Source organism: Helicoverpa zea, chromosome 2, assembly GCF_022581195.2.
Source record: "Helicoverpa zea isolate HzStark_Cry1AcR chromosome 2, ilHelZeax1.1, whole genome shotgun sequence".
Taxonomy (NCBI): Eukaryota; Metazoa; Arthropoda; class Insecta; order Lepidoptera; family Noctuidae; genus Helicoverpa; species Helicoverpa zea.
In genome coordinates this window covers 14,440,603-14,450,809 of record NC_061453.1, presented here as the reverse complement: position 1 = coordinate 14,450,809, position 10,207 = coordinate 14,440,603, and the positions used below count along the sequence as shown (strand labels likewise).

At 46.5% G+C, this 10,207-nt stretch overlaps 1 protein-coding gene across 2 annotated transcripts; it reads left to right on the top strand.

Annotated features, from left to right (window-relative positions):
• Positions 1 to 326: 326 nt before the first annotated feature.
• On the top strand, positions 327 to 7,352 carry LOC124640974. Of its 2 annotated transcripts, none has more exons than XR_006985617.1 (2): positions 327 to 7,111; positions 7,272 to 7,352. XR_006985617.1 is itself a non-coding variant. In XM_047178975.1 (2 exons), the coding sequence occupies exon 2, from the start codon at positions 1,648 to 1,650 to the stop codon at positions 5,899 to 5,901; it is 4,254 nt and encodes a 1,417-aa protein (XP_047034931.1). In that variant the 5' UTR covers positions 327 to 1,303; positions 1,464 to 1,647; the 3' UTR covers positions 5,902 to 7,154. The 2 variants fall into 2 exon arrangements, 1 of the variants encoding a protein (XP_047034931.1); XM_047178975.1 differs by lacking the exon at positions 7,272 to 7,352 and having other exon boundaries at positions 327 to 1,303; positions 1,464 to 7,154.
• The last annotated feature ends 2,855 nt before the right edge of the window (positions 7,353 to 10,207 follow it).

The window sequence follows — 10,207 nt, the reverse complement described above, 5'->3', positions numbered from 1 at the left end:
AAGAACCACATTTGAACTCAGAGGTACAACTGTCTTAACTTAGGTAAGTGTTTTATGTGGTTGTAAGTTTTTGTTTCGTTCCTCGATTGTTTTTCGCAAATTGTAAGCAGTTTATCAAGTGATTGGGCCTGAATTTGTGTGTCTCCACATGTCAAACTGTTCGGGGACAATCGGAGCGATAATTACTCTGGTCAGTATATCATTGTTTTTGTAACATAGGAAAAACATGATCTCAATTCACTGCTCGCACATTGCTCCTGTGTGTAGCTGAATTATTAATCAGATTGATAACTGAAAATAATTTAATTTTATGTTCATAATATGTTCGCGACAGACGCATCAGTGCGCCGCGAGTGCAAAATCATAATGCCTGAGTGTTCGTGTATGCGCGTAACTATTTATACTCTAACAATTTTGTGATGAGGGTAATGAGCAAAAAGTGCCGTGAGCCGCGCCAAGGTATGTTTTTCACGTGCACCCTCCTTCTAAATTGTTATAGAATTGTGTTCAGATTTTGATAGTGATTTAATTTGTAAATTATAGCGTTTTTTGATACCAAATTGTAATAGTCTTGTAGCGGTAACCTTAACCTACATAATATTGTATAATAAACCTAATAGTTCTGCCGTTTAAGGCCTGATTTACCTATGTAAACATTTCTCGATAGTAAAAATCCTAGACTTTCATTAGTGAAATAGTGTTTAACTGAAAGCCTAGGTTTCATTGTATACAAAATAACTTAATTTATAGAAATATTGTTAATAGTTTAAGTTATAGAGCAATAAATAATGTCTGTGTTTTGACTTTCATTTCACATGCAAATTAACAATACTAGGGCTTAGGTCACATTGTTAGGATTACTATCGCCAGATAGCCCATGAAATGCCCTAACACACACTGCCTTTCGTATCGAGATACCCCCCATAGTTTGTTTTTTATCTCGAGATAATCTTCACATAAGGGCCGATTTCACATAGTTTTTTATAGTTATTCGGTTATAGTATTTCAGCCCTGAAGGTATGCAGGGTGTGTATAGTATAGTTCAGTAGCGCACTTCATGGGGCGTCTGACGCTAGGTGTCCTGTAATGATATCATGTACCAATTGTTTGTAATACTGCTGTTAAATTGAAAGGTCAATAAAACTGAGGTTGGTCGGAGGGACGAGAAATCGAGGTGCTCGTCACGGTAAAGTTTCGAGCTCATTCGGTGCGCAAGCGCCGCCGTACAATCGTAGTCATCGGTATAGATTTTTGATAGTGTAACAAGTAAATAGTGAAAAGTAAATAGTGTAATTGTAGTATGGTAAGTGCGTCGAAGCTCGTCCCTTCAAGACTCCTGAAAAATATATGAAGACTTATTATTTCACCGGCATCCCTGAACCTATAGTAGCAGAGAGCCTAAAACCCGTCTAAACGTATTCTTGTTTCTGAAATTCCTGTTTCTCGCCACATCGTAAATACAGTCCACTCGCCCAGACGTCCAAGAACCAGCGACCGACGGGGCGTCAACGTCTCGAAGCCACCCCATAGTACCTGCTTCTGAGTTACGTCCGTCCCGCACATCTGTTTGGTCCTTGCGACCCGGATCGCCTGGGAAGCGAGCCAGGAACTTCAGCTGAAGATACTGAAGAGTTGTAAACAGCAAGTATGCCTGTGACAAGATCGCAAGGAAGAGCCGCTCAAGCCTGGATCATCGACGCCAGACCGGGCCGCCGCACACCCCCCATCGTGCACGACCAGCCGCCGTTCTCTCCAACCACCACCGAGGGGAGTGAGCAGCCCCCCCCTCCCCCGAGGGGGGGTGAAGACCTACCCTGCCCCGCAGCTGTGAGGGGAAGTGAGGCGCCGCCCTGCCCCCCTGCCCCGCGGGGGGGTGAAGACCGACCGCGCCCCCCTACCCCGCGAGGGGGTGAAGAGCGACCAGCGCCGTCGTCGTTGATGCAGACTGAAGCGTCGTCATCACTGAGGCCGCCTGGAACCAGTGCTGAAGAATATAGTTCAGGAGGAACACTGAAGGCTTGCGACAAGACATACAACCGAGCTGTACCGTTGACTACCCGGGTTGACGCCCGTACCGAACTTAAGGCACCGTCGCACAGATCGACGGCATCAAATAGAAAAATTAGAAATGCGCGTGAAGACTTATTGAAGATTAAGTTGGAGCTAGCGCAAATAGCACTTCAGAGGGCCGAGGAAGAATCGGACGACGATTATATGGACGATAGAAATTCCAATGAAGAGTACATCCGTTCCTGGTTGGAGGAAGCTCCGGAACCAGACCCGCAGGACGCCGCCGCTGAGGGAGGACATAGACCACCAGATACCCTGGACCTGCCCGAGCCCCCCCCCTCCGCGGTTATAGTGAATCCGGTCCTGCGTGGAATAAGTACTGCTCCTGGAAGAGACGCCGCCGCCGAGGGAGGACATAGACTGCCGGGTACCCTGGACAAACCAGAGCCCCCCCCCTCGAAGACCATCGATACTGAAGCCCTTTCATCAATGAAGAAACCAGTTGAAGATACCGCAGGGGGTGAAGGGCTCCGTCCGTTTATCACGGAACTCACCTCCGCCATCGCATCGCTAGCCGGCAATAGAAGCGAAGAGAAACCGGTGTACCACAACCCTGCTGCATCGAAAGTCATCATGACGCTGCCGAACTTTAGTGGATTGCATACAGAATGGCTATCGTTCCGCGCCATCTATGAGACAACGCGACCATATTTCAACGATGTGGAAAATACGGCGAGGCTGAGAAGAAGCCTGCGAGGAAGAGCGCTTGACACAGTTAGTTCCGAGCTTATCGGCAACGCCAGGCCAGATGACATCATGAAGGAGTTGGAGCTTCAGTTTGGCCGCCCCGACTCAATAGCGCAAGCGGAGACAGACAGACTGCGCGGGCTGCCACGCTGCGGAGAAGCACCGAAGGACATCTGCACTTTCGCCAGCCGTGTACGAAGTGGCATCGTCACACTGCGAGCGCTGAAAAAGGAACACTACCTCATGAACGCCGAGCTTATGCGCATCCTCACAGAGAAGCTGCCGAACTCGCTACGTGTACAGTGGTACAAGACATATACTGAGAAGTACCAGTCAACGCCGGACTTGGGTCTCTTCAGCGACTTCATCACCGAACAAGCTCGCTACTGCAGCGCGTTTGCACCGCCTGAAAACATCAGTGAAGCTACTGGACTTAGACGTGTGACGCAGAGAACACACACCACTATAGACAAGAAGCCCGCATCGAAGTGCCGCATCTGCGAGATGGATGGACACCGATCGCTAGACTGCCACAAGTTCGTGAAGGCTTCTGCGGACAAGAAGTGGGAACTAGCCAAGCAACACAACATGTGCTTCCGCTGCCTCCGCCATCGTCAGCACGGACACAGATGTCAGAAGAAGAGATGTGGAATCGAGGGCTGCACAGCATCACACCATCATCTGCTTCACTATAAGAAGAAGGCGAGCACTACTGAAGTTGCACAAGAAGCGCAAGAAATAGTCGCAAGTTCACGCAACCACACAAATCAAGCGTTCCTGAAAATTGTTCCGGTGCAACTGTCCGGACCGGCGGGAGAAGTGCGCACCTACGCACTGCTGGATGACGGCTCAACCGTGTCACTGATTGACGAAGAGCTAGCAGACATGATCGGTGCAGAGGGACCAGTCGAGCCGATGAAAATAGGCGCCATCAGCGACGTGACTATCGACACGCCCACGTCGAAGAGAGTTGATCTCACGCTATCGACCTGCCATAGGAAGAAGATACCCTTCAGGGCGCGCACCATACCACGCCTGCACCTGTCGCCGCAGTCAATCAGCAAGGATGACATCGCTGACTGCAAGCACCTGTTCGACCTGGCAGATCAGCTGACGTACAACGCAGGGACGCCGAAGATTATCATCGGGCAAGACAACTGGCATCTGCTCCTAGCAACAGATATAAGAAGAGGGCCCCAGCATCAGCCGATAGCATCGTTAACTCCTTTGGGCTGGGTGCTGCACGGTGCCCGCACTAAGACGCAGGAACAGCAGGTGCACTACGTCAATCAACTGAATAGCGCCGAGGAAAACATAGACAAGCCATTCGTCGCACATCGATTGGCCGCCATAGAGGAAAATAGCAGAGTCGAAGAGTGGCGCTGGGTGCCTACAAAAAGCAACATAGCCGACGCCGCCACCCGCGACGTCCCGACGCACTTTCACACCGACCACGAGTGGTACCGCGGCCCTAAGTTCCTCTACGACGACCCATCGACATGGCCGACCGAGTCACCAGCTAACAGTCAACCGACAGGCGAGGAGAAAACAGTCACGCTCATACAAGCGGCCGCAGCAAACCTCATAGACGTCGTTCCCGAACCCGCTCGATTTTCAAGGTGGGAGCGATTGCTGCGCGCCACAGCCAGAGTACTACAGTTTATAGCGTTGTGTAAAAAACAACATACAGAAAAAACGTTCTACAAACGAACAAAAAAAAACAAAGAAAACGATCCTGATTGGTCGAGAGCGGTGCGAGCGCCCCGCGCGCCCGCCGAAGCTGCGCGCGCCCAAATATACACATGCAAGTTTATTATATTGGACGCGACATACATTCAAAGAGCAGAGAAGCTGTTAGTTCGTGTGGTGCAACAAGAAGCCTTTAAACAAGAAATAGCCAGTCTCGAGAGCAACAAAACAGTCGCAAGTAGTAGCCGGCTGTACCCGCTGCGCATAGAACTAAACGACGGAGTTATAGTACTGCGAAGCCGCATAGCTGCTGTAGACAAAGTCGCTAAAAGCGTGAAGAGTCCACCTGTGTTAGACGGCGATCACCGTATTACACAGCTATATATAGATTGGACACACCGTAGCCTACAACACAGCGGCACCGAGCTCGTCGTGAATGAGGTCAGACAGCACTACTGGATTGTGCGCCTGCGCCCGACAGTCAAGCAAGTCATCGCGCGCTGCCTGCACTGCCGCATACGTCGCGCGCGCGCGCCGACGCCGGCAACCGGCGACCACCCGAAGACACGCCTAGCTCATCACCGCAGGCCGTTCACATACACCGGGCTTGATTATTTCGGCCCGCTGTCAGTCACCGTCGGTCGTCAGCATCATAAGCGATACGTGGCGCTGTTCACGTGTCTCACAACAAGGGCAGTTCACCTCGAGATCGCGCACAGCCTCAGCGCGGACTCAGCTGTGTTGGCGCTGCGCAGGTTCGCAGCGCGACGCGGCTGTCCCACCGAAATCTACTCCGACAACGGCACCAACATGCACGGTGCTGACCGTGAGCTGCGTGAGGCCTGCCAGGAGGAGGCCAGCCGACGCGGCATCGCCTGGCGCTTCATCACGCCTTCCGCGCCTTTCATGGGAGGCGCCTGGGAGCGCTTAGTGCGGTGCGTTAAGACCGCGCTAGGCGCCACGCTGCACGAGCGCCACCCACGCGAGGAGGTCCTCGCGACGCTGCTCTGCGAGGTCGAGTACGTCGTCAACAGCCGGCCGCTCACCCACGTATCTGTGAGCGGCGACGACGACGAGTCCATCACACCGAACCATTTCCTGCTGGGCGGCTCGGCACGCCTGCCGAGCCCCGGCACGTTCGACGAGCGAGACATCGACAGCAAGAAGCACTGGCGGCGCGCCCAGATACTCGCCGACATGTTCTGGCGCCGCTGGGTGCGCGAGTACCTGCCCGAGCTCCAATACCGGCGGGAGCCGCACGCCCGCGGCCCCGCGCTGCAGCTGGGCGACCCCGTCCTCATCGCCGACGGCAACCTGCCTCGCAACACCTGGCCGCGAGGCCGGGTCGTGGCCGTCTACCCGGGCGCTGATGGTGAAGTTCGGACCGCTGACGTGCGCACCGCAGGTGGCATACTAAAGCGTCCGACGAAGAAACTCGTGCCGCTGCCTAAGTAACCGGGCAGTGCGGCATCACCGGCGTCGCGGCGCCCTAGCGCTATCACTGCGCCGTCGCTCACCGGAGATGCGGCATCGCTGCGAGCCAGAGCTACGAGTCATCGCTACGGGTCAACGCTTCGAGTCCCTACATCGTGTCATCGTGTCATCATTCATCGTTTAATAGACTAAATAGTGATAGTGAAAGTGAAAGTGATAGTGCCTACGCTCTGCCGCACGGCGGGAGAGATGTTCGCGACAGACGCATCAGTGCGCCGCGAGTGCAAAATCATAATGCCTGAGTGTTCGTGTATGCGCGTAACTATTTATACTCTAACAATTTTGTGATGAGGGTAATGAGCAAAAAGTGCCGTGAGCCGCGCCAAGGTATGTTTTTCACGTGCACCCTCCTTCTAAATTGTTATAGAATTGTGTTCAGATTTTGATAGTGATTTAATTTGTAAATTATAGCGTTTTTTGATACCAAATTGTAATAGTCTTGTAGCGGTAACCTTAACCTACATAATATTGTATAATAAACCTAATAGTTCTGCCGTTTAAGGCCTGATTTACCTATGTAAACATTTCTCGATAGTAAAAATCCTAGACTTTCATTAGTGAAATAGTGTTTAACTGAAAGCCTAGGTTTCATTGTATACAAAATAACTTAATTTATAGAAATATTGTTAATAGTTTAAGTTATAGAGCAATAAATAATGTCTGTGTTTTGACTTTCATTTCACATGCAAATTAACAATACTAGGGCTTAGGTCACATTGTTAGGATTACTATCGCCAGATAGCCCATGAAATGCCCTAACACACACTGCCTTTCGTATCGAGATACCCCCCATAGTTTGTTTTTTATCTCGAGATAATCTTCACATAAGGGCCGATTTCACATAGTTTTTTATAGTTATTCGGTTATAGTATTTCAGCCCTGAAGGTATGCAGGGTGTGTATAGTATAGTTCAGTAGCGCACTTCATGGGGCGTCTGACGCTAGGTGTCCTGTAATGATATCATGTACCAATTGTTTGTAATACTGCTGTTAAATTGAAAGGTCAATAAAACTGAGGTTGGTCGGAGGGACGAGAAATCGAGGTGCTCGTCACGGTAAAGTTTCGAGCTCATTCGGTGCGCAAGCGCCGCCGTACAATCGTAGTCATCGGTATAGATTTTTGATAGTGTAACAAGTAAATAGTGAAAAGTAAATAGTGTAATTGTAGTATGGTAAGTGCGTCGAAGCTCGTCCCTTCAAGACTCCTGAAAAATATATGAAGACTTATTATTTCACCGGCATCCCTGAACCTATAGTAGCAGAGAGCCTAAAACCCGTCTAAACGTATTCTTGTTTCTGAAATTCCTGTTTCTCGCCACATCGTAAATACAGTCCACTCGCCCAGACGTCCAAGAACCAGCGACCGACGGGGCGTCAACGTCTCGAAGCCACCCCATAGTACCTGCTTCTGAGTTACGTCCGTCCCGCACATAATACTTCGTTATAAGATTCTTTATTTTGAATTAACTTGGCAAGTGAAATATTTTGACCAATACTACATAATGAGAGAAGATATCGGAAAGGCTTTTAAAATGTACGGTATTTATTTTATATGAAAAGGAATATAATAAATAGTATCAAGAAGCGATTGAAATTCCCAACATTATTAGAGAGTTGCCACCGCCGCTAATACGAAGCCGCGATGAGATTGAGCGAGATTGAATACCCAATGAGCGCGCGCTATTCACAGATAAGCCTCGAATCAGACGGGCCGGGAAAAAGTATGTTGGAAGTAGGACTTTTAAACTAAGGAGCGTTGTATTAGACATGGAATCCTTACTAATGTTATAAATGCAAGAGTGAGATTGCTTGATACGTTTTCATGCAAATACAGTGAATGAATTGAGAAGTGATTTGATAAGGAGATAGGCCAAATCTGCTCTGGTTATTAACTTACTATTTTAATGTGGGAGCATTAAGAAAATTATTCAAGATACGTGGGAATTTGCAGGGAAAAGCTAATTTACATTCTAAAGGTGCATATATTGAAATCCAAGTTTTTCACGGTAAATCGATAAATCGTCTTTGAAGACATTTTGATGAACTTCATAGATGGACCACTACTATTTATTAAGATTAAGCAGGAAGTCGTGGTGACCTAGTGGGTAAAGGACCAACCTCTCAAGTACGAGGGCGCGGGTTCGATCCCAGGTCAGGCAAGTACCAATGCAACTTTTCTAAGTTTGTATGTACTTTCTAAGTATATCTTAGACACCATTGACTGTGTTTCGGATGGCACGTTAAACTGTAGGTCCCGGCTGTCATTGAACATCCTTGGCAGTCGTTACGGGTAGTCAGAAACCAGTAAGTCTGACACCAGTCTAACCAAGGGGTATCGGGTTGCCCGGGTAACTGGGTTGAGGAGGTCAGATAGGCAGTCGCTTCTTGTAAAGCACTGGTACTCAGCTGAATCCGGTTAGACTGGAAGCCGACCCTAACATGATTGGGAAAAGGCTCGGAGGATGATGATGAAGCAATTAAATTCAAAAAGTAGGTAACCAAAAAACTACAGCAACTGCAAAACATTCAAATTAAATTTTTAATAGTCTACACGAATACAACTTGCTTGCTTACTCCAAATATTTTTACAGTTACCAAACCGACTGTTAAGGTTCGCTAATGTAAAGTACACAGTACAGATTTAAGCCCAGCCAGTAATACCGAGTTTTATTTTTAAACCAACAATAGTTTCCACGCGATTAAACCCTTTGTCGTACCTGAATAAAGATCTGGTATATTAAGCTCTGCGGTTACGTGAAAAAATAAACTGTTTTTATTTATATTGGCTGAAAGTTTAAAATGTTTGTTTACTTGTTTGTTTAAATTATTTGTGCTCTGGGGATTTTGGTTGGTTTAAGTATGGCGCTAGTTTGGTAATTGTATAGTTTTAATTGCTTTTATAAATGGATGTCGTTTTCAAAGATGTACTATCTATTGAAAGACTGACTTTGATACTTTTGAGCTACAAATGTTGGTATATAGTTTTCATTTATTTACCTTTTGCAAAAAAAGCGGGTAGGTAAGATACAGGACTGGTTTGGGGCCAAAATTGAATTTGAAATTGAATTTTTAATTGAATTTAAAAAACCAGAAGACACTTCAAACACATCAAAGGTACTTGTTCTAAGACAACATATTATTATTCAACAAATACTCACGCAAAAGCTGACTTTGACGTCGCCCTCATAATTACATAACAAAATTTCTCCATTACAAGACGACAAAATCTTCCTGCAACAAACTATACAGTGCAGAGGTTGCTCCGGGCTGCACCGAGATCCTTACCTACTTACCGATAGTTCCCAGTTTCCCAGACACGGTGAAGTTCCCAGACACTTTCGGTAAAGAAACTCCCGATATAATTACTAAACTACCCAACAACTTGAAGAGTTTACACTTTAACTCCTCGCTTCATAACAAAGAAAATTATTTACGTTAATTACGAAAGTTTATTAGTGCTTATACGACACGATTACTTTAGCGTTTTATTATGCGGAACCATTAAGCGACCTCATTTTACGCCCATTTTCATTTTTATAGTTTAATAACGCCTCTATCCATAAATTGTGGGGGATTTACTTGTATTATGCAGATTTTTAAGGATAATCGTTTTATTGTTTGCCTCTGTTTTTGAAGTGAAATATCTAGATGTTTTTTAGAGCTCGTAGAAAAGGAATGGCTTTGGTAATCGTTTTGTGGAAAAGAATAAGAAAGAAATGTATTTTCAAAATATTTGCTATACATGTATGATGTACCTAACTTTTCACAAGGTTTACCGGAAATTTTAGTTTTTGTATTTATTCGATGCTACGAAAAATAATGCTACAGACGTAAGCATAGCATGATCATCTTTAGTTATCAGAATATTTGTACGGGAGAATAAATAGAGAGATGGGAAACATGCAGGAAAATGAATTTATTGAGACAAAGAAGACGGATCACAATCCATACAAAATTGCCCCACGTCCTATAACAATGTGACATATCTCAAAAAAAAGATAAAAATGTTTAAAAAAATATGGCATACTCTCTAATTCATTTTTTTTACACCTTCATACGAAAAAAATGCTTTAAAAATTGTTCAGGCGCTGTTATGAAAACATCGTTCATAGAACTATGAATGGACTATTTTATTAAATTATTTTTTTATTTGATAGGGTATACCTCACAGGTGGTCCCATAATCATCAGGTCAGGATCTGATGATGGAAACCCTGAGAAATTCAGGGCAACTTTTGAAAGATGTAGGCATGCGCAGGATAAAAACTT